Below are 23,809 nucleotides of genomic sequence, written 5' to 3'. Positions count from 1 at the left end.
TTAATGTCTTACAGAAAAAAAAAGCTCTTTACAGGTATTTCCTGGATCATTATTATGAAATCTTTTCGTTAAAACACAAATCTCTTGCAGTAAGTCATTAGCTGACAACAGCACATGCATGAACTAATGTACTGTATCACTGCATCAACAACTACACAGTTACTGAAGCCGTTAAATAAAGCAACATGCAGCAGAACATCAGTGTTTCTGGATCATCACTGACTGAAGCACATGTTTACTCTCCAGCACAAACTCAGATAACAGAAACATTAAACACTAACAGATCTCTCTAGATCTCTGCATCCTCACTTATTACAAACCAGTCTGACTTTATTTCTTTCATACAAATCTTCTTAATGAGGTCATGATGTTTTATCAAAATTTATAAATGTCACTGTTACAGAGGTAAGCGCTTGCTTTAGTTGGGCTCATGACCCTTGACATTTTAACTTTAATAATTCTCCAATTATTGTCACAGTGTTTTTTTTTTTAAAGCACATTTGTTACAAAAAAATTGAGGAAAAAAAAATCTTTTTAAATGGTTGCTCATTGTTAATGATTTCATCATATTATTCACTGATATCAACCTCAACAATTTTCAGATAAACAGATTAACTCTGAGCATCACAAAACAAGCTACTATAGTCACAAAAAAGATTTTAATTTATTGTCACCATTGTTGAGGTTCATACGCTGCTTCATGATGTCTGTGAGTCTAAAAGATACTGCTCAAAACTCTCAGTATAATGAATTTAAAAAAAGAAAAAAAAAAACTCATAAAAAAAGAAAAAAAAAAAAAACTGTTAATTAATGCAAAACTAACAGTTAATACATTCAGAGTTTAGACTCTCGAGAGGATCAATGAATCAGGACACTCCATGATGATTGAATCACCAGCACTAAATAACCAAATTCATCTGGAATTTTTGCCGTAACAATCATGTTTTGAAAATACAGTTAAAGCAGCCAGAGAAAATAATGTTAAAATGTCAAGAATCAAAAGCCCATCTAAAGCAAACGCTCACCTCTATAACGGTGACATCAAACTTTATTATTTTCTATAAACCCATGTAGAAGGCGAAGTTCTCGTGACCTTGCGCAATGTTGCCTAAAATTTCTCTAAAGGTGACAAATTCTGAACCTTTACAGAACATTATTGACGTTCATAAAACGTCCTCTTTTGGTAATGAAAGTGCTGCAGTTCAAGGTTTAGGGGAACGTTCCATTTTGGTTAATTTTATGATCACATAAGAACATTACAAAGAGGACATTTGGGACATTAACAGAACGTTCCCACACGGTCCCCTGTTGGTCATTTAATAACGTTCCCAATATGAGTTTAGGTGGACGCTCTATTTTGGTTATTTTATGGTCGCCCGAGAACGTTACAAAGAGGACATTTGGGAAGTTAACAGAACGTCCTATAGTAATGGTCCCCTAAACATTCCCAGAACATCCTGAATGTTCCCTGAAGGTCCACCAAATAACGTTCCCCAAAGCTTGAAAGAAATCCACATCGTGACCATCTCTGAACGTTCTGGGAACGTTATTAGACAATGTCCTTAACACCAGTGGGGATGTTCTGAATGTTATGGGAACATACAATTTCTAGTGGGGTAATCTGTCACCTAGTAACGTCCCCAGAACGTTCAGAGACGGTCACGATGTGGAGTTCTTTTAAAAACATAAGTCATATAAGGAACCTTGAACTGCAGCACTTTCATTACCAAAAGAGCACGTTTTAGAAACATCAATAATGTTCTGTAAAGGTTCAGAATTTTCGTCACCTTTAGAGAACTTTTAGGGAATGTTGTGCAAGGTCACGAGAACATCACCTTCTACGTGGGTTTATATATATGTAGTTCATGACCCCTTTAAATGGAACACCTGTGAACCAGATCTGCTTTATATTTGATCTGGATTCAGAGCTCAAACTATGTGACATATGTCTATTTAAAAGGCAGCAGATATTCATTCAAAACTATTCACTTTATGCTTTTAGAGCCCTCCAAATAATAATAATAATAATAATAATAGTAATAATTAAAAAAAAAATAATGCATTAATAATGCATGACGAACTAACAATGAACAACACACTTTTTACAGCATTTGTTGTGGTTCGTTTTACTGCAGAGTTTGGGCTCAAACTCAAACTAAGATTTTTTTTCTTTTTGAAAGAAAGAAATACTTTGAGGATGCATTCTTTTGATCAAAATGACAGTAAAGTCATTTATAATGTAACAAAAGATTTCTATTTCAAGTAAATGCTGTTCTTTTGATCTGTATATTCATCAAAGAGTTCTGGAAAAAATGCATCCTCATTTCCACAAAAATATTAAGCAGCACAACTATTTTCAACAATGATAATAATAATAATAAATGTTACTTGTAAGACAGGAGTAATGGCTTTGCCATCACAGGAATAAATTACATTTTAAAATATATTAAAATACAAAACAGTTACTTTCAACAGTAATAATATAGTAACAGTAATAAGTATTTTTGATCAAATAAATGTAGCCTTGGTGAGCTTAAGAATCTTCTTTCAAAAAAAAAATAAAAATACTGACCCCAAACGTTTGTTCAGAAGTATATGTTCAGGATTAATTCCTATTTGATCATAATCATTAAATACAAATACAGCTTGAAATGTGTTCAAAGGAATGCCTCTGAGAGTACTGCCACAAAAGCTAAAATTGCTGATCAAACCGTGTAAAAACCCAGACGGACTAACCAGCACTCTGAAAGGTTATAGTGCCACTGTAGAGGTTTGAAACAGGCATAATGTCAATGGATCAAAGTACTCTACAGCATGGCTCCTCGCTTTTTACTATTTATTTGAGGGTATTTTCAATCACAGTGGCAGATGGCTGACACCAAACACACAGCAATTTGCGTGAGTCATTATCCATTCACTGACTGTTATTCAGTCTGCAGCTGTGATTATCAGATTGGTTCTGTTTCCTTGTATGCTCCTGCTTGTATGGTGGTCTCACTATAAAGGGTTAATTTTTTCAATCAGAATAGGGGGGTTATTTTTGGGATGTTGCTAAGGAATGCAGAAATTGTCATTTGTGTTTTTGGAGAGGAGGACTTTAAAAGGATGGAGGGAAGTGAAGTGTTTTGCCCCTCTTTCCAGAGAATGCTCTAAAAATACCCTGCACCGTTTCTCTGTGTGCCGGCCCACTGAACCTACACTAACCAGACGAAATCCATCTGGCCTTTCCGCGGCCACACTCGCTCACCACCTCTCTCCTTCTCAGCTGGTGGGTCTTCGGTAATGCACGCCTGTCATGCATAGCTCTTGATGAGTGGCGCCCATGAATCGAAGGATAGAGCTGGAGAGATGTGCTCTGCATGCCAATGATATCACTGCTGATTTAATAAAGACTCTTTAGCATCTCCTCCTGCTTTATGAGGAACAGCTAAGTAACATTACCACTAACACCACACGACCTTATGGTTTGTATCCCCTTGTGGGGTTTCTAATGGTCTAGGAAGACTTTAAAGTTTCATCTCTGCTGTAATGAGCTTGATTGCTCGCTCTTTCTGTCTTCGACTGTCTGACCCTTGACGTCAGTATGCAGCATTGACGTCATGCCCAGGTTTCTGAGAGAAGCGGAGCCCTCAGGAGGCTATGCAGGAGAAGAGGAATGCGATTGTAAATTTGTAGGAACATAGCTGAGGAATTGTTTGAACGAGTGCGTTTTGTATGAATAAAACATAAGGTGCGTAACAGATAGAGGAATTAGGTCAAAACAGTGAGAAGATAAAAACTTTGAAAATACCAGCGCATAGGATATAAAAACATAAGGAAAAAAAGGAACAGACAATGTAAGCCAGGGACTTCTGGAAAAGCATAAGATTAGAGGGCCTTTAGAGTGTGCTGTATCCTCTGGGTGACCACAATACACTGCACACTCATGCCGCCCAAAGGCACAGTGGTCAACTTTGATTCAGCTCGTCTAACACATTACAAATATTTACCCTCATCCGGCCCTCGTGCAACAGGGACGGAGAGATGTAGAAAGGCTGCTTATCTCTTGCGAACGCGTGCGGTTCTAGTTTTAATTACCTGAAGTGTGGAAACCCCTCCAGACTGCTCTGACTGACGGGCTCTGTGGATTTCTAAGTGAAGAGATCTCCATTTTGGTTGTGTTACAAGGATTTTTATTATTGGATATAGAACACTGTTCCCCTGAGCATTATGTATGTGTAATGCTATGGATAATTGCAGTTTTTCTCTGGAAAAACTGCAGTTACAGCCAGCCTAAAATATCTTCACTGTTCTAACCATAGATTCTAACATTGAGAGAAATGGAGAGAGAGAGAGAGCACCCTCTAGGTCTGATTGTTAGTACTGCAGGAGAAATAACTAATGCTGCATTCCATGGAATAAAAAAATAAAACATTGGTTCAACAAAAAAAAATATGTTAACGTTTTCCCCTAGAATTTTTAACTTAAGCCAATTGGGAGAATTACATTAATTCAAAGCAATATTTTGAGTTTATCCGACATAATGTTTTAAGTAAGGTGAAGATGTTTTTTTGCCACAATAAAAACACATTTCTAAGTAACACGAACTTAATAATTGTCAACATGAAGGCAACTATTTAAGTTGATCCAACATAATGTTTTAAGTAAGGTGAAGATGCTTTTTGGACACAATAAAGCGCATTTCTAACATGAACTTACCAAGCACCGCTTGTCACCATGATGGTAAATCTCCAAAAACCCACATTAACAGAAACTCTTCTAAATTAGCATAACAAAACACTAATTACTGCTAAATCTCCCTTACCATTAATTTTGTGCAAAAAAACATTATAGAACACTTAATTTTAGCATTTACTCTCCCTTTCAAGTGCCGTGGGAAAAGCATGATGGGAAATATAAATCCCAGCCCAGTTTCACTTAACTTCATCTAAATTAAAAGAAGTGTTCATACAACTCAAAACAATGAAACACGTTTACACGTCATCAGATTGTATTTTACATTAACAGAACTTAAAATTAAATACATTTTTGATTAACTGAAAATGTTAAACTGTTAATGTTAAAGTCGTGATAGTATATCGAATCAATAATTTTTCAAGAATCAAATTTGTGTGTCATCCAAGCTCAGTAAAACAACAATTACAAGTAAAAAGTCTAACAGCATTTCAGAACTTGATTTTTTTTTTATTTCACAACAATATATATATTTAAGTAATGACTAAAGGTCCCCTGAATTAGTTTTTAGAGTGCATTCAGTAGTCTGAATTTGTTTAATAATCGTTTAATATTGCAGACAAAATGGCAATGCTCACATTTGTTTTTCAGATGACCAAGTAAAAATGCACATCTATCTCTGTAAATGTTTGCTAAACAGTTTAAAAAAAAATAAATAATAAAAAAATGTTATGTTATTGATTACCATTAACCATTACCATGTGACATCATATACCTTCACCAGGGTGAAACTGGGGATCCAAGTAGGATGTTGCATGTAATGCAGCATAAGCATTTTATGTACAAAAAACGTTCTTTTGTTATAAGACTTTTGACGATATTAGATAAAGATCTGTTTAATTTCTTTTAAAAAAGAAAATTTAGTTTGATCAAACAGCCATTTAAAAAAAAAAGTTTAATGCAAAAATATGTTTAAAATTTACCCTTTTCCACCAATTAAAATGAACAATTTCCATTTAAACACCAAATAATAATAAACAGCAATATATATCTACACTACCTTTCAAAAGGGGTCAGACTTATATCAAAAACATAAAAAAACTTTTGAATGGTAGTATACAAAAACTTAATTTATATAAAAAACTGTTCACAAACATCGGTTTTGAATTGATGACAGTTTGAACTGATTAACTGATATTAATCAAACTTACCAAATCTTACTTGCAAAGCCAAAAAGTTAAAAACACACAATATTAAATGATTAATTCACCCAAAAAATGAAAATTCTGTCATTAATTACTCACCCTCATGCCGTTCCAAACCTGTAAGACTTTCATTCTTCTTCAGAACACAAAGATTTTTTGATGAAATCTGAAAACTTTCTGTCCCTCCATTGACAGAACTGCCACTTTGACGCTTCTAAAAGCTCATAAAGGGGTCGTAAAACTAATCCATATGAATTGAGTGGTTTAGTCCAAATTTTCGGAAGAGACTCGATCGCTTTATATGATGAACAGATTGAATTTAGGCTTTTATTCACATATAAACATTCATCAACTCACACATCAGTTATTGTAAACGGAAGCTCAAGCATGTTTGCTTGACACATAGGAGAACCAATGAGGTTCGTTCTCGTGTTACGCAACACGTTTGAGTTTCTGCGTCATACAGGTTTGGTTGAGCTTCTGTTTATGTTTGCTGATCAATGTTTATGTGTGAATAAAAGCCTAAATTCAGTCTGTTGAACATATAAAGTGATAAAAATTTGTACTAAACCACTCAATTCATATGGGTTAGTTTTACAATCTCTTTATGAACTTTTTGAAGTGTCAAAGTGCGTAACTGTCTATGGACTTCATCGAAAAGATCTTCATTTGTGTTTCGAAGATGAATGAAAGTCTCACAGGTTTGGAACATAGACTGTAAAAAAATATGGACGTAGTGTCCGTGACGTCACCCATAGAGTTCTGAACAGCAGTTTTGATGCGTAAATGAGGCCACGGCCATCTTAGCTGCGCGTCACAGCACGTCACTCCCGGATAACTGAAAATGGGCAAAGAGGCGGGGAGGTGGTTTGAGCTGATATGACTGGTTGCTGAAACCACGCCCGCCTAGCTCGACGTGACCATGTTAGCAGAAAAGGAGCTATCCATCTATCTTAGATACGATCTAAAATATTAATGAAGACAAGTTTTATCATCAGAACGTTCTAAAGGTTTACTGTCAATCTACAGTGTTTTTTAAGATATAGATGCTCCAACACCAGTAGTGTTGGGTGTGCAAATAACAACATGGAAAATCAAATGGGACTTCATACCTTTATAATGAAATAGAGATCGCGAGATGAATCCAATCCGTGGCACTTGGGTAAAATATGAGTGTCCATTGTAAAACAAAAAAACATGTCACATTTCTTCTGAATGATCTGCTCTCTGTCATCGTTCTTCTAGAAAGGATGCAATCTGAGCAGCGTTTATGTTGTAAAACTGTATACGATCGTATCTAACAAACAAATGAGCCTGTGTCCAAAGTATATTTTTTTCAAAATAGTGCAGCAGTTTTAGTTATAATATCCAAGCAGTGCTGTCGGATTTTGATATCCTCCCGCCATTGTCATTGTAGTAAATCTCACAAAACTTTCAGCCAATGCCACGATCCAACAACGTGTTCTGTGTCTCTTCCCCATGCATGCACATCTACACAGACACACATCAGTCTTGAATATTATGCAGCAAGCCATATTTTATAATTGAATAAAATAATCGAGAAAAAAAACACAAAAACGGCTGAGATGCCAAATTCAGCGGCAGCTGAGGTAATATGACGGCTCACAGACAGCAGCGCAATCTACCTGTCACTCAAGTGACCACGCCCTTAATTATGCAGAACTTTAAGGCTTAATATAATTTAAACGGATAAGTTATAAAAAAATTCACCCCCCTCAGAGTTGTCATGAAGGGCAAAAATAGCAGTATAGACCAAAACCACAATTTGAACCAACTTGTAAACATGTTTTTTTCTGCTATAAACTTGGCCAATTTAACATGGGACTCTATGAGATTCTGCTCTCTTTTGGAGCCTGTCCCTAGCGGCCAGTCGATGAATCGCAGTTTAAGTTACTTCCGTATTGGCTTCACGAGAGAAAGGGGGAGGTTGCCGCTTGGTTTGGAACGACATGAGCGTGAATAAAAGATGACAGAATTTTCATTTTTGGGTGAACTATCCCTTTAATTCTCTCATCAATGCAAGACGAGAAAGAACTGGTAACTAGTTCAGTTAATTAATGGCATAGCAATCACTGTAAAATCACTGCAATATTCACAAAGTTGCTTAAGTTTTTAATCGCCAGCATAATCAACGCATAAATATTATTCTATATATCAGCCAGCCCTACCCATAGCATATTAGGCTCAGAATCTCTCAAGCTGACCGATTCTTCTCTTCTACACATACAGGTGAGAAGTTTGAGCTACACGCAGGCACGGAGTCTACGCCCAGCGTGGTGGTCCACGTCTGTGACAGTGACACGGATGAGGAAGAGGAATCAAAGAACAACCCTAAACCAAAAATCATCCAGACCCGACGCCCAGACCTGCCAGTCTCACACTGAACTCTACAGCTCCACACAGAGTCAGGAAGATTTGACCCCTCCACCATCTCCTTCACAGGACCTCTGCCACCCTCCTTCAGAACCTTGTTAAACACAACCAGGGTCTGAGGGACTCTGATCTGTGATTCTCGTTCAGCACACACATGTATACAATCCTCAATGTGCTGTCACACAATTTTATTTTTTTTCATATTGGCAATACTCTGTGTTAAATATGGCTGCTCTCTGTCCCTCTTTCCCAATCCGACTCTGTTGTAATGTCATCTGATCACCAGTTAGAGGCAGCATGTACCTGTTCCTGCTCTCACCTATGTTTCTGATTGGCTACTGGGCCGTGGCACATGATAGCGTCAGATGTGCCTATTGGCTAATAGCTGGCCATTTGGCTTTGCTCTTGCACAGCAACTATGTACCATTTGTACCCAGCCAGCCATTAATAATAGTACATTCTTCATAAGGGCATGCTAGCCACTAAATGTGGCTAAACACCAGCGCTGCATGTGGCACCCTTAAAAATATATCCTGCCTAACAAATTTCTGTCAAATAATCCTAGAATGGCAAACGGTTCACTTGTGCAGACTGCAAGAATAGTTCCCTTCAGGCCAGTGCATGTTCTGGTAGCGAAATATACGTTTTTATTTCCCGCTATGTATAATTGTCTACGTCTCGCCGACAGTGTTCTTACAGTAAAACGATGCTATTCTGAACAATAAGCTGAAATTTTGTTCTTACCATGCACCTTTCACTATATCAGTTGCTTCCTCAATATGAATCTTTTTTTGGTCACGCTTGGTCCCAAATGCCATTTTTAAGACGGAAACCTTAAAGAACCCCCCAACCGTTAGCTCCCGTTAGTTTTTATGGCATCAATCAGATGTCATTTAATGAAGTCTGTAATATGCATGGTTACTCGTTTCTAGAATTTAATGTAGTTGTCCAAATCCATTGGTTTCCTCGTAGTTTGTGAGACTTCAGTTCATTTCAAAGAAAAAAATGTATGATGCTATTGAGACGGATCTTCCAAGTGCTGTTACACAATGGATAACAAACATCAAATGTCATGAGGGTGATGCCGACCTATCTTATTCAATCCATATCTTAACTAATTTATGGATTATTTAACAACAACAACAACAAAAACTGATTTATGTATCCAAAGTACATAACGTGAAGGCATGCGCAAACCGTATCCGTAGATTTGTGTCGCAAAAGCACTATACAGCCCGAGTAGTCGGCAAACATACCACAAAAAAAGCATTAGTTAGTTATGGTAACGTTTATATTATTTCTTCCAAGACTATAAATGACATCCATCCCGGACAGTATATCAACACTGTGATGTGTCATTACTGTGATACTTGACTGACACCCTACGCTGAAGTATTATTTTATGAGTATGTTGTAAATTTAAGAAGGTTATCAGGCTTAAACATTTGTCGTTCAGTGTTCACAACTTGTTAAGGGTGGTAGCCGCATCTTTCTTAATCTGTTAACCATGTTTCCTGTTGAATTGGATTGTTCTTTGGTCCAAATGCTGTTGGTTTGCCAGTCATCTGTTTGTGTCCATTAGCCTGAAAGAATGTAGATAGTAATATAACCCATCCCGTTGAAGCAGTGACTCCTTCGCTGTTCTGGAAACAGGGTACTTACTGCTCTCTTTTGCCATCGCTGTCTGCATTGTGACACACAGATGTTTCCTTTTGCTACCACAGCCTCAAGCCTTATTTGATTTAGCGCTCATAAGGTTAGCAGTGCACGTTCTGGTCCACTTCTCTGAAAATAAGAAGCGTAGTAGGATCAGAATATGTCATTATGAGAAATGTGTAAACAAATGGGACGAGAGCAATATAACAAAACCGATACCAACCGTCCACTGCCTTGGACTTTCCCTTCCAATTCATTATTGCCTGCTTGGCCAATCAGCTCTTCTCATATTCTCTTCTCACAATCGACAAAAATCTATCGCAGTCTCACACGCTGCCAGCCTTCCTTACTGTCATGTAATTTAAGATTTTTGTATTGTTCTGTATTGCACTTTCTTATTCACATGACTGTACACAGTATCATTCAGTAACTGTATTTCCTTTTTTTTTTCCATGTACTCATGAAGACATGATTAATATCTCTGTTCTTAAAGTCTTTGATCTGGAGTTAGTGTCACTGATGTTGGAAAACAATATCTGTATTGTGTATACTTGTGCAAGACCATTGGTGTTCTTGTCATCTACATGTGCGTCCTGCCTGCCGACACTAAGGAGACATATCTGTATATATTAATCAATATTTTTACTGCATTTTTGTACAAATATTCATGGTAGCCATGTACAAGTAGTTGAGATGATTCTTTGTTAGTATTAAAAAAAAAAAAAAGTTTGGTTTTAAACCTCTGGTGTGGTCTGATGACTACTATACTGGATAGATAGATAGATAGATAGATAGATAGATAGATAGATAGATAGATAGATAGATAGATAGATAGATAGATAGATAGATAGATAGATAGATAGATAGATAGATAGATAGATAGATAGATAGATAGATGTAAATAATGTGATACAAGTTAATAGTATATGAGACAGATATACTGTATGCTGAAATTCAATATATATTTACTTGAAAAAAATATTGATGAGAATCCGCACATATCCAGTCTCAACTGGCCAAACACTATGTTGTCGACCTTGCAAATATATTAAAATCTGCTAAAGGGTGATTAAATTTAACAAATCGAAAATGTATCATCTTTTATTGGAAAATTAAACAACATTTTATCAAACTTTGATAACTGCCTTAAAGGGTTAGTTCACCCAAAAATGAAATTTCTGTCATTAAGTACTCACCCTCCAGTCCTCCCAAACCCATAAGACCTTTGTTCGTCTTTGGAACACAAATTAAGATATTTTTGATGAAATTCAAGGGTTTCTGAACCACACATGGGCAGCAACGTTGTTGTACCATTTGAGGTCAACAACAAAACAAAAAGAATGACTTTATTTAACAATTTGACCTGCTGTCATATGCAGTTGACGTAGTGAACACAGTTCAGCAATTCCATGTTTATGTCCGAAAGTCTTGTTACAGATTTGGACTATATATATATATATATATATATATATATATATTATACAGATTTGGACCTTAAACATTTGTATCTATTGGTTTAAAGAGTAGGCATTATTCATTAAATTATATCATTGTAGTATTGGAGTGATCACCAGACTCTCTCTCTCTCACACACACACAATCCATCCCTTTATATAGACTACCTAAAATGGTGCCTTTAAAGGGGAACTGAAGTGTTTAATCATTATCAACATATATTTTTAATTAAAAAATAACTATAAATGAGTTACAAATGATACTCCCCTGATAGCAACTTTGTGCTGGCCCAAAACCGTCCCATATCTGCCACGCGTGGTATGATGATTTGGGCCACATGTGGTGTGGAATGATGTCACTTGGCCGACCGCTCCTGTTTGCCAGATCTGAGCCACAAGAAGGCCATAGCAATGCCACATGTCAACCAGGAGCAAAGAAATAGACCAGAAATGGACCTTATCTGAGCCACAATATCAGAATCAGAAGAGCTACAACTGACTTCAGCCACAGCTTTAGATGAAATCAACTGAAGATAAAAGAAGACTTTAAATCTCTCCAGATCTCAGCAGAGGAGGATTAAACAACTCCACAAACAGCATTACAGCTTCACATATTACTAACCAGATTGACTTTATCTCTGTCATTCATCTACAGAAGTTCTAATTGAGAATTAACAGAAGTTTAACTCTCATGTTCATCACAAAAAGCTACTAAAAGACAGAACAAAAACCACAGCAAAAAATAAAAGCAAATAGTTAGAATTAAAGAAAATAATAGGACAATCCAGCATCATAATTTATTCATGCTGTGATGCATGCTAGGAGTTTTGTACTATTGTTCCCAGCATGCATTGCTGCATAACACTTTTGATTGTCACCTTTGTTAAGATTCATGTACTGATTCTTGATGTCTTATTGTGTCATTTTAGAAATCCAGATGCTTTTACTAGATAAGTAAAATTACATGAGATATTTTTTCTTGTTTTCTGGAAAAAATACATTCCAAACCATTGATTCGAAACAAAAAAAGCTTCAGATAGATATTGTTGAATTAAGTCATTATTTTGTTTTTTTTTGGCTCACAAAAAGTATATTTTTCACTTGCCACTGTAGTCACATGAACTGTTTTAAAAGTCTTTATTATTTCTCTGGGCATTTGAAGGTGTTAGTTATGCTGCTGGCAATGGAGGCCTCACTGAACCATCAGATTTTACCAAAAACATCTTAATTTGTGTTCCGAAGATGAATGAAGGTCTTACGGGTTTGGAACGACATGAGGGTGAGTAATTAATGACATAATTTTCATTTTTGGGTGAACTAACCCTTTAATAATAGTCTGCTATAGAATGCATAAAGCATGTCACCATTGTTGAGATTTATATTTCTACGTAAGAGGGTCTATGGTTGGACAGATGCTTGAGAAGCCCTGCAGTGATCAATCTGAAGCTTTCACCTGCACACCCACTGAAGCTAAGCAGGATTGAACCCAGTCTCCATCTGGATGGGAAACTTTCTGGGAAACCGGGTAGCTGCGGGAAGACGTGTTAGAGAGACCAGGTTTGATCAACCTGTGTTCTGAGTGGGTTCTAACGCCCCAGTACAATTGCAATAAGCTGTGCTGTATAAAGGGTTAACCCTGGTGTAAAATAGTACATACTGCTCAATGCCCCAGTACAGTCACCATAAACTGTACTGAATAAAGGGTGTAACCCTGGGGCAAAGATAATTCCTACATTACATCACATACCATGCAGGAAGTTAGTTAGTTTCGTATCACAAATGATATAGTGCTTTTTTTTAGTTCTTACAACTTGCATGGAAGCACTCTATTTTTTTTTTTTTTTTTATTACTATTTTTAATGTTTTTGAAAGAAGTCTTATATGCTCATCATGTCTACATTTATTTGATCAAAAATACAGAAAAACAGTATATTGCAGTAAGTATATTGTGAAATATTATTACAATTTAAAATAATGTTTTTTTTATTTTAATATAATTTTTTATTTATTTCTGTGATGCAAAGCTGAATTTTAATCAGCCATTACTCCATTCTTCAGTGTCACATAATCCTTCAGAAATCATTCTAATATGCTGATTTATTACCATTGTTGGAAACAGTTGTGCTGCTTAAGATTTTTTGGAACATGTGATACTTTTTTCAGGATTCGTTGATAAATAAAATGTTAAAAAGAACAGAATTTATTCAAAATAGAAATATATTCTAACAATATAAGCCTTTACTATCACTTGTAATTATAGACCGTCAAAGACCGTTTTTATAAATATGAGCGCTGGCATGGATTTAAGCGTACACACACTCTAAGATCAAATCTGTGCATATGCACGCTTTATAAATGAGGCCCCAGAACTACAGCTGAAGATTAAATAAATAAAAAGTTCTGGTTTAACAACTCCACAAACAGCATCACAGCTTCACTTCATTAACCAGACTGATTTTATTTTTGTCAAACATCTACCAAAATTCTCATTGAGAATTAACAGAGGTTTAGATGTTGATGTTTTATTGTTTTATTTGATGTTACCATTGTGGTGGTCAGTGTTTGCTTTGGTTGGGCTCTTGACCCTTGACTTTTCAACATCAGCTTTTCATTCTCTGTTGTAACTGTGTGTTAAAAGTACATATTACAGAAAGAAAATATAATTAGGTGACACTGGTTGTTTATTAATGGTTTAAGTCATCTAATGGCCTGGTTTATTGATGTTTTTCTAATTTATAATTTTATGGGTGATGTGTTATTTTTTTGATTATGACTTCTCTGTGATTCAACAGAATGAATTAAATCAGTGTCATGATAATCACATAATATGAAGCTTTTTAAAAAAAAGCTTGTACTCAAAACTTTTTGAACATCTGCATTAATCAGACACACACAGACATCAAGAATCAGCATATGAATTTCAACAATGGTGACAAGCCATGAAGCCAAAAAGCTTCATGCCGCAATGCATGCTGGGTACCAGCATACTACAAGACTCATTCATGACTCCCAGCATGCAGTGCAACATGAATAAATTATGCTGCTGAGTTCTGTTATTTTCTCTTAATTCTTACTATTTGCTTTTGGTTTTGCTGTTGTTTGTGTTATGACTTTTTAGTAGTTTGTTTTGTGATGTTCAGAGCTAATCTGTTTATCTTTTTTGTTGATTGTCACCATCGCTGCGATTCATATGCTGATTCTTTGTGTCTGTGTCTACTAATCCAAAGTTTTTTTGTTTTTTGTTTTTTTTGAATGAGTTTAAAAATATTTCATAACTGGTTGTTCGAGCACTGCTTTATTTTTTTGCACAGCGGTGGAAGCAAACTAAAATTAAGATGTCAGAAGACAAAAGATTTGTTAAGTTTTGAAACTTCATGAAGCAGTGTTTTTAAATCGCCCATCATTAGATTTTGGTTCCTTGGCACACAAAAAGTCTTCTCATCACTTCGTAACATTAAGGTTGAACCACTGTAGTCACATGAACTGTTTTAAATATGTCTTTAGTAGCTTTCTGGGCATCTGAAAGTGTTAATTGCTAACAATGAAGGTCTCACTAAAACATTAGATTTATAAAAAATATCTTCATTTGTGTTCCGAAGATGAACGAAGGTCTTACGGGTGTGGAACGACATGAGGGTGAGTAATTAATGACAGAATTTTCATTTTTGGGTGAACTAACCCTTTAATGGAACAAAACTGACCATCATTGAGATCTCATGATTGAACCAAACTGACCATCATAGAAATCTTGTAACGGAACAAAGCCCACCATCATTAAAACCTCATTAGGGAACAAAATAAAGTGACATTGAAATCTCGTAATGGAAAAAAAACAACCGTTGTTGAAATCTCGTAAAGGAACAAAACTGACCATCATTGAAATCTCCTAAAGGAACAAAGTGACCATCGTTGAAATCTCATAATCAAAAAAAATTCTAATTGAGATCTCACAACCAAACGGCACTGAAATGTTATAACTGATTTCAGCAATACATGTTTGACAAACACACTGTCACAGCAGCCTGTAAAGACAAACATACTTTAAGAGTTAAGAGCCCAACTAATGGAAATACCAATCACCATTATGGTGACTTCAAATGAAACAAACATGAGAATTAAACTTCTGTTAAATCTCAATTAGAACTTCTGTAGATGAATGACAGAGATAAAGTCAATCTGGTTAGTAATATGTGAAGCTGTAATGCTGTTTGTGGAGTTGTTTAATCCTCCTCCTAATCCTACACTGTTAGACCTTGCTGTAGAAAAACAGCCAAATTCTGACAGTAACAAACCATTTTCCATTAAAACAGTAATATACTGTAGAAAACACTGCATTCTGGGTAATATTTGTCATCTTCGAGAAAATAGCCTACAGGAATATACTGTATTAACAATGCTCAAAGTCAACACTCAGAGGCTGTGTTCTAAATCACACCCTATACCCTCATTCACTATTCCCTATATTAGTTCACTAATATAGTCCACTTGACAGAGTGAATGAAAAGAAGTGAGTGAATTCAGAAACTTTATGAACACCTGATAAGCAGAATCACTGAAGGACAGAGAAACAAGACCAGAAAAATGACACGAGCAGAAACACAAGAACTACAACTGACTTCAGTGTCAAACCAGTTTGACATTATTTTTTTCATACATGTACAGAAGTTCTTGTTGAGAATTAACAGATATGGATGTTGATGTTTTATTGAAAATAAAAATGTATTGAAGTTTGCAGTCACCATCGTGGTGACAAGTGTCTACTTTAGTTGGGCTCTTGACTCTTTTATATTTGTGTCCACTGGCTGCTGTAACTGAGTGTTTATTTGTTAAAGCACATTTGTTATGGCAGGAAAAGGCTAACATAAAGTTGATCTGGTGTTTGGCTGTTGTGATGATTCTGTAATCATCTTTGACTTGTCTAATTCACTGATCTATTTCTGTGTCTAGTCTTTGATTTAATGGGTATTTTATCTTTATTGATTGTACTATATCTGTGATTTAGCAGCATGCAAACAAGCAACGTTTCAGTAATCAGTTATTTAGGAGATTATATAAGTCCTTGTAATGCATAAAATATTTTGAGCTCCTGCTTAACTTGCACAGCAGAGACATCAACAATAAGAATATGAATCTCAACAATGGTGACATCCAAAAGTTTAATGTTGCAGTGCATGCTGGATGCCAGCATAGTACAAAACTCCCAGCATGCACTGCAGAATGAATAAATTATGCAGCTTTATTGCCACCATTGTTGAGATTGATGTGCTGATTTTTTATATCTGTGTGTGTCTAAATAATGTTGCAGCTGTTTTTAGTGCATGGCATTTAAAAATAAACTCTTTTTAGCTGATAGTTGTTGGAATTCTTACTGTAGTTTCACAGTGGCAATAATAAAAAATATTAGTCTGTTAATAATGTAACAATGGATAAAATATGTGTAAATTCAGTGACTATGTGATGGTTATGTTTTCACCAACACATAAAGATCAGCACTCAACAATTTTTTTGTCTATATTTGTTGCTGCCATAGATATATGAATAGCTTAAACAACCAGACGAAAAAAAAACTGATGTATTAAAGGGTCATGGGTAAAGAGCTCAACTAAAGCAAACGCTGATCTCCTCGATGGTAACATCAAACCAAACATTTTCACCAAAATATCAACATCTAAACTTCTGTTAATTCTCAATAAGATTTCTTTTGTAGAAATAAAGTTAATCTGGTCAGTAATAAGTGTAATAATGTGTAATGGCTGGAAGACAGTTGTAGTTCTGCTCGTAGTTGTAGTTTCTGCTCGTATTTATTCCATTCTTGTTCCTCTTTTCAGCGGTTCTGCTTGTTAACAGCAGGTGTTCATCATTAATGCTCAATCATCACTAAAATATAAGCTTAATTATCTCACTGCAACACAGCGTCAATGTTACTTTTACCTCTGTGGGGTTGAAAGGGTTAAAGGTGTAAGATTAAAAAGACACACCCACAAAATGTAATTTAACAGTTACAAACTGTTTGTTAAAAAACAGTTATTTACTGGCAACACTGTTGCCAGTTATATACTGGCAACACTATTGCCAGTTTTATACTGGCAACATTGTTGCCAGTAGTTTACTGTAAACTTGAGTTTTGCGGGTCACCATTGTGCTGAAGAGTAGAGCCTGTGCTTAGATTCAGGAGAAGATCAATAGACATTGGTAATATGCTGCATGTTGTTTTATTTAACAGATGGTGACTGTGTAGTTGTTGATGCAGTGAAAATCTTTTTGTTTAAAGCAGAACTAAGTAACTTTTTTTACCTTCATAAAAAGTTTTCTAAGTCCTTACGATAATTAATTGATTTGTAGTGGTGTGTTTGAGGCGAGCACTAACCCCATCTGGCACGTCTACGCCAGAATACAGCACTTGCAAATTGAGCTGCATCGACCCGACACAATCTCGCCTCATGTTCATGTTCACGCGAGAGTGACAAAATGCTTTACGGTAATTCAAAAACAATGTATATATTATGACTTTATAAGACAATTTCGAAAATTAACCACCTCCATCGAGTGTACTGTATTTGCAAATTACCCACCTCCTCTTTCTTGTACTGTATTTGCAAAACTACTGCGCTGGTGGAGTATTTACGACAGTGTGATTCACTGAAGGAAACTGTAGGGGGAGCTTCGCAAATCTTACTGAGTTCCGCTTTAAAATGTTTGTATTGAACTCTAAAGAAATAAGTTCCGCTGGTTGCTGTAACTTAAATTAAGTCTTAATCTAGAGTAGTTAATTGTGTCTTAAATAATGGCTTTCTGAAACACAGATTAAGCACAGATTACTAAAACCTGGACTATGGAGTCCAGACTTAAAATAAAGTAGATTAATTTAAAGCCAACTGTGCTAATCTGAATTAGCATTAGAGAGGTTGCCTGTAAAACATGTAATGAACCAAGAAAAGCTTAAAATTGCATGGAACTGACAAGCAAATCCAAGGAAAACAATGGCAGCAGAAAAAAAAAAACTTTACTAAATAAGAGACAGTTCTAAAGCAAGCAAAAGCTGTAGCACAGCTGTAAAAAAAAAAAAAAAAAAAAAGAAAAAGAGAAATGCCTGGACATCTGTGTGTAATGAACTCTATTTAAAAAAGATGAACTCTCTCTATATAACAATCCTATGATTATTAATGCTTTTGTTTTGTCTTCACAAATCAATAAACTACACGTAACTATTTACAGATGTGATGATCAACGTTGGCAGTCTAGAAATAATACCAGCTCAATCCAAAGGACTACCAGATTAGTTGTTTCAAATTATCGTTTGCAGGTCCTCAACCCAAGCACAAGCTTTACACTTCACGACAACGGTAATCTCCAAAAAACACTAACATAAAAACTTTTACATAATAGAATATTAAACAGTAAAAAGTCTCTCCATATTCTCATCTTTCTAAAAATTGCATAAAATAACACTTTTTCAACATTTACTCTCCTACTTCAGCCGGTGCAAAGCATGATGGGAAGTGAAGGTTTGTTTGATTGGGTTACTTGACTGAAACATGTTATTTCAAAATGAAAATATAGCATTAGCATCACTAATCATACATTTTAATAGACTGCCCTCTAATGGAGTGGCATTGACGCTACATGCAAAGCAATTTAATACATTAATTTTGGCAGGTTCTCATATCCTGACACTGTCACGAGGATCAGAATAAGCAGGTATTTTAGTTGATAACATGACAATAATAATATAATAATGTATTTTAATAAGGTGTCCATTACCACTAACCAAATGTGCCTTTGATATTGAGATTTACCAAAGTACAACAAATAATGCTTTAAGAGATAAATGCATAACCCACAGTGTGTACTTATGTCCCAGTTTATTTTTAAGGATATCCATAGGTGATTATTTCAATGGTGAGACAATTATTGTTTTAGAAGAGCTAAGTAAACCTGGCCAATCATTTGACCCATTTAATTTCTTAATGCTGCCCGCAAATGCAATTTCACTATCCACCAGAAGATGGCAGTCTTACCATCTGTTACTGCTAACTACTCAAAGGTAAGAGAAAACAGATTGTTAAATTATCATTTTTAATCTAAATTTCAACAAACTTTCACATTTACTATTGCATAATTAAAAACTAGGCTGTAATAAAGGGTAGAGAGATCTCATTTAAATATGATGTCCTTTGTATGTATTGCATTGTGCTTGCCTTAAACTTTTAAAGTGAAAAAAACTTAAGGGTGACCCCAGTCAGTAACTTGGCTAATCCAAGTAAACAGAGTGTGTGCGTTCCAGTCCCAGGTTCCAAGGCCAAAGTGAGTGCGTCACCAAGTGTCCTTGGTTCACGGCACTGCTGAAAGCAGCCTGTTAGAAGCTGTGCCAGGCCAGGTTCCTGAGCGCCAGTGCCAGCCTTGCCCAGAGAGGCCTTCTCCGAGTGTGGCACAGGAATAGGTGCATGGAGCGGTCGCCACCTGCTCAGAGGATTAGCCAAAACCACACCAGAGACCCTCCGTAAACACCAATTGCTTTTCCCAAACACATATTTTTGATGTGAACACTGAAGGATTTGAGTCTTTGACTCAAGGATTTGAGTCTTTGATTAACGCAATTTCCAACGTGTTTTGTTTTTTCTCCTCATTTTTACATCTAAACTGTATTATGAATTTCTATCTTTAATGAACCTGTTACTGGTTGTATTCCAAATGTATATCAAACTATTCCCACAACAGTTTTAGCCTGCTTGGAAACATTGGGTGAACAATTTGACAGATAGACTAAGAAAAAATTCCTAGAAAAATGTCCTGCCAGAAAATTACCAATACCTTTGTTTTACTGACATTTCCTTCAACTCTAAAACACAATAGAATGCTGCAGTAATGACGTATTTTTGTAGGCCAACCCAGAAGTTAGCATCACCCTTGACAAAAAATCAGTAGGATTTTTCCATTGGCTTTTGAGTCATTCCGCGAAACCGGTACGATTTGGACTTACACAAAATGTATTACTTTATGAACACTCCACAACATTAATGACATATTTCCAGAAAAACATATTTTCCCATCTCAGGCATCAAATCCCTATTATTGTTGGTCATTATTTTAAGTTATGGACACTATGGGAGCTCTCTGAATATTGTTATAAAATGTATTTTTGATAAAATCAACATTTTCCTATTAATCAGATGTCCCTCACACTAATTCAGTAATTGCAAATATAAAAAAGTTACATAAAATCTCACACTTTTGCTATAATAAAGCCTGGGCACTTTTTGTGACAGCAACCTCATCATTTTTGATCAAAGGCTTAACTAAAATCAGTATTCTTATGATTGCTCTGAACATTTCAGACAGAGTTCAACAAACTTTAAATTACTTTTTCATAAACTTAAAAAAATAATAATACAAACGTAGGTGTGACAGGGTTGTGATTTTTTGCCCAAATTGGCCACTGCTCTAAATCTAGTGAATAAATGGAGAGCACATGGCATGCATGACATTAAGAAATCATGAATAATGTTGAAATAACAAAGATAATTTTCACAAGTAATAGTTTTATATCTTTAATTGATGTAACGGGGTTGAGTCGTTAAACTTGACAAACAAAATTTCACAACATAATTTAGTTATAATTATTAAAGAAGGTGGTAACTTGCCTGTGTCTGCTCACAATGTTGTTCAGAAGACTTCTATGATGTCACTTCCTATTAAAGGGATAGTTCACCCAAAAATGAAAATTTGATGTTTATCTGCTTACCCCCAGGGCATCCAAGATGTAGGTGACTTTGTTTCTTCAGTTGAACACAAATGATGATTTTTAACTCCAACCGTTGCCGTCTGTCAGTCAAATAATGGGAGTGAATGGTCACACAATTTGTAAGAGTCAATAAACATGCACAGACAAATCCAAATTAAACCCTGCGGCTCGTGACGACACATTGATGTCCTAAGATACGAAACGATTGGTTTGTGTGAGAAACTGAAAAGTATTTAAATCATTTTTACCTCTAAAACACCACTATGTCCAACTGCGTTCAGGGTTCGTTTAGTGCGGTCTGATCACGCTCTGACAGCGGAAGTGATGTCTAGCACTCATTGAAGTATATGCGCGAGACATCACTGTAGTTGTCAGAGCGCGATCAGACCTCACCAAGCGATTGCTGAACCCAGTTGGACATAGTGGTGTTTTAGAGGTAAAAAATTATATAAATTCTGTTCGGTTTCTCGCACAAACCGATCGTTTCGTGTCTTAGGACATCAATGTGTCGTCACGAGCCGCAGGGTTTAATTTGGATTCGTCTGTGCATGTTTATTGACTCTTATAAATTGTGTGACCATTCACTTCCATTATTTGACTGACGGACATCAACGGTTGGAGTTAAAAATCATCATTTGTGTTCAACTGAAGAAACAAAGTCACCTACATCTTGGATGCCCTGGGGGTAAGCAGATAAACATCAAATTTTCATTTTTGGGTGAAATATCCCTTTAATGATGTCACATAATTATCAGTTCATCGTTTTTATAGAGGGAGAATGGTTTGGGTAATGGGGTTGAGGGGTTACTGAGGTATGGAACTAAATAATGTGATTTTAAGAATTTACTTAGAAAAAAAACATTACCAGCAAAAAAAGCACAGATGGATATTTATGGGAATGGCAAAATGTATGAACTTTTTTCTCATTTTATTATTCATATCCCAAATACACTTTCATAGAAGGCCTTGAGGGACATGAGAAAATAGGTGGTGTCAACTGAAAAAAACGAAATAATTTCTAATATAAACATTAAATGTATGTCATGTTTTTAAAAATTATTAAATGAGACATTTCAATTAATACAAAAAGCTTTTAAAATATATATTTTGGTGACCCAATAAATAAAATACACTGAAAAAGGTCAGAGGGACTCAAATCGTACCGGTTTCGTGGAATGACTCTTTTAGATTATTGCTTATCGAAAATAAGCTCTGTGACTAGAAAAAGTTTATGATTCTTACATGTTATGTTCATTTTGTATATTTTGTTCTCAAATGAAAATTATCAATAAACATTTATGAGTTTTGAAGCCTAAAAACAATCGCCAGAACGAAATAAAAAGCTAAACGTAGGCACACGACGGTCACATGACTTCATCGTCACCACCATTAAGCTTCCAGTAGCTTTTTCAAAAACGTTTACCTTAAAATCTGAGTTAGAATCCCAGACAACAACATAGTGTGGCCCAGATCCGGCCCACATCTGGTACATGTGGTTTACACGCGGACCAGATGTGGGCTGGATCTGGCCCGACACTATGTTGCTGTCAGGGATAGTTTTCAAGAGTGTGATTATAAGCACAATGAGGCTATAAAAGCGGACTGGTGAGTAGATGAGTTTTCCTGTTCGGTATAATGACGTTTAATGGCCCGACAACTTCTGTAGTCCCATTTAGTAAAAGTCATTACTGATTTATTTTTTTGTCGTAATATAAAATGTGAAATATTTTGAGTTTGTATTCGCCATAGACCGATTTTTTGCCTTCAAAAATAGCTACATCATCTTCGCAGCACTCCATTTTAACACCAATGGAAAATGCAACACAGATAATTTCTTGATATTAACATACTTTCCTTAGAGTGATTTATTTATTAACAATAGTTAGCTCTTTTCTCATTAGGAGAGCTACATTGGATTTCATGCACAATTGTTTGTGCCATCAACGAAGGGCCCCCGTTTTTTCGCAGCGTTCCTTGTAAAACATACACAGATTCTGCTGTGTGAATGCAAGAGGCTGTGTTTGTTTGTGTGGGATTGCAGTCAAGTCTTTAATTGAGGAGATGAAATATGTGGTGACACTTTTAGAAAGGGAGGAGAGCGCTTGTTGGTGCTGCTGGGATGGAAGGAAACACATAGGTAGCGGACAGATGGAGGGATGAATAGATATGTATGCGAATGGAATAGACAGATGGATCTAGAACAAGCACACAAACGTGAACACACAATCCTGCCTGTCATAAACAAGAATGTGTATTATTTATATTTGATTCTCAAGTAGGCTATACATTATGACACTTTAAATTGCCTTAAATAGAAAATATCACTTGGTTTTGCTTTCAAATGCAATGATCACAAACACACAGACACAAAGCATTATTTTTTATTTATATCCAACAATGGCTTCAGTCATGGCTTCAATTCAGTCAAGGCACGTTAATATAAATTTGTCCAATCACAGGACAGGAGAAGGGTGTTAATTTTTACTCTTCAGCCCTATTGGACAGGACACCCCGGTGCCGCCCAGCCCGCAGTAGCCGTTGGGGTTCTTGCTGAGGTACTGCTGGTGATAGTCTTCTGCATAGTAGAACTCCTTGGTCATTGTTATTTCTGTGGTGATGGCTCCGAAACCCTCTTCAGTCAGCACCTGTCAACAGAAGGCCATTTATGATGAATACTGTATACA

The 23,809-nt window shown here is 35.9% G+C and overlaps 2 protein-coding genes across 7 annotated transcripts in view; one reads left to right on the top strand and one right to left on the bottom strand.

The window, feature by feature from the left end:
* The window catches only part of rcan2 (regulator of calcineurin 2), a 101,649-nt gene extending 90,981 nt beyond the window's left edge, over window positions 1-10,668 (top strand). For all 4 annotated transcript variants that reach the window (XM_048207476.1, XM_048207478.1, XM_048207477.1 and 1 more), the window contains one exon: window positions 8,130-10,668. In XM_048207476.1, the coding sequence (XP_048063433.1) occupies window positions 8,130-8,284 (155 nt within the window). In that variant the 3' untranslated portion in view covers window positions 8,285-10,668. The remainder of the gene's footprint in view (window positions 1-8,129) is intronic.
* A 12,822-nt stretch (window positions 10,669-23,490) lies between these two features.
* msra (methionine sulfoxide reductase A) overlaps window positions 23,491-23,809 on the bottom strand; it is an 86,225-nt gene continuing 85,906 nt past the window's right edge. For all 3 annotated transcript variants that reach the window (XM_048207473.1, XM_048207472.1, XM_048207471.1), the window contains one exon: window positions 23,491-23,770. In XM_048207473.1, coding sequence (XP_048063430.1) covers window positions 23,600-23,770 — 171 coding nt within the window. In that variant the 3' untranslated portion in view covers window positions 23,491-23,599. The remainder of the gene's footprint in view (window positions 23,771-23,809) is intronic.

Source organism: Megalobrama amblycephala, linkage group LG11, assembly GCF_018812025.1.
Source record: "Megalobrama amblycephala isolate DHTTF-2021 linkage group LG11, ASM1881202v1, whole genome shotgun sequence".
NCBI classification, from domain to species: domain Eukaryota; kingdom Metazoa; phylum Chordata; class Actinopteri; order Cypriniformes; family Xenocyprididae; genus Megalobrama; species Megalobrama amblycephala.
Note: the sequence above shows the minus strand (reverse complement) of the source record. Positions and strands in the feature narration are given on the sequence as shown.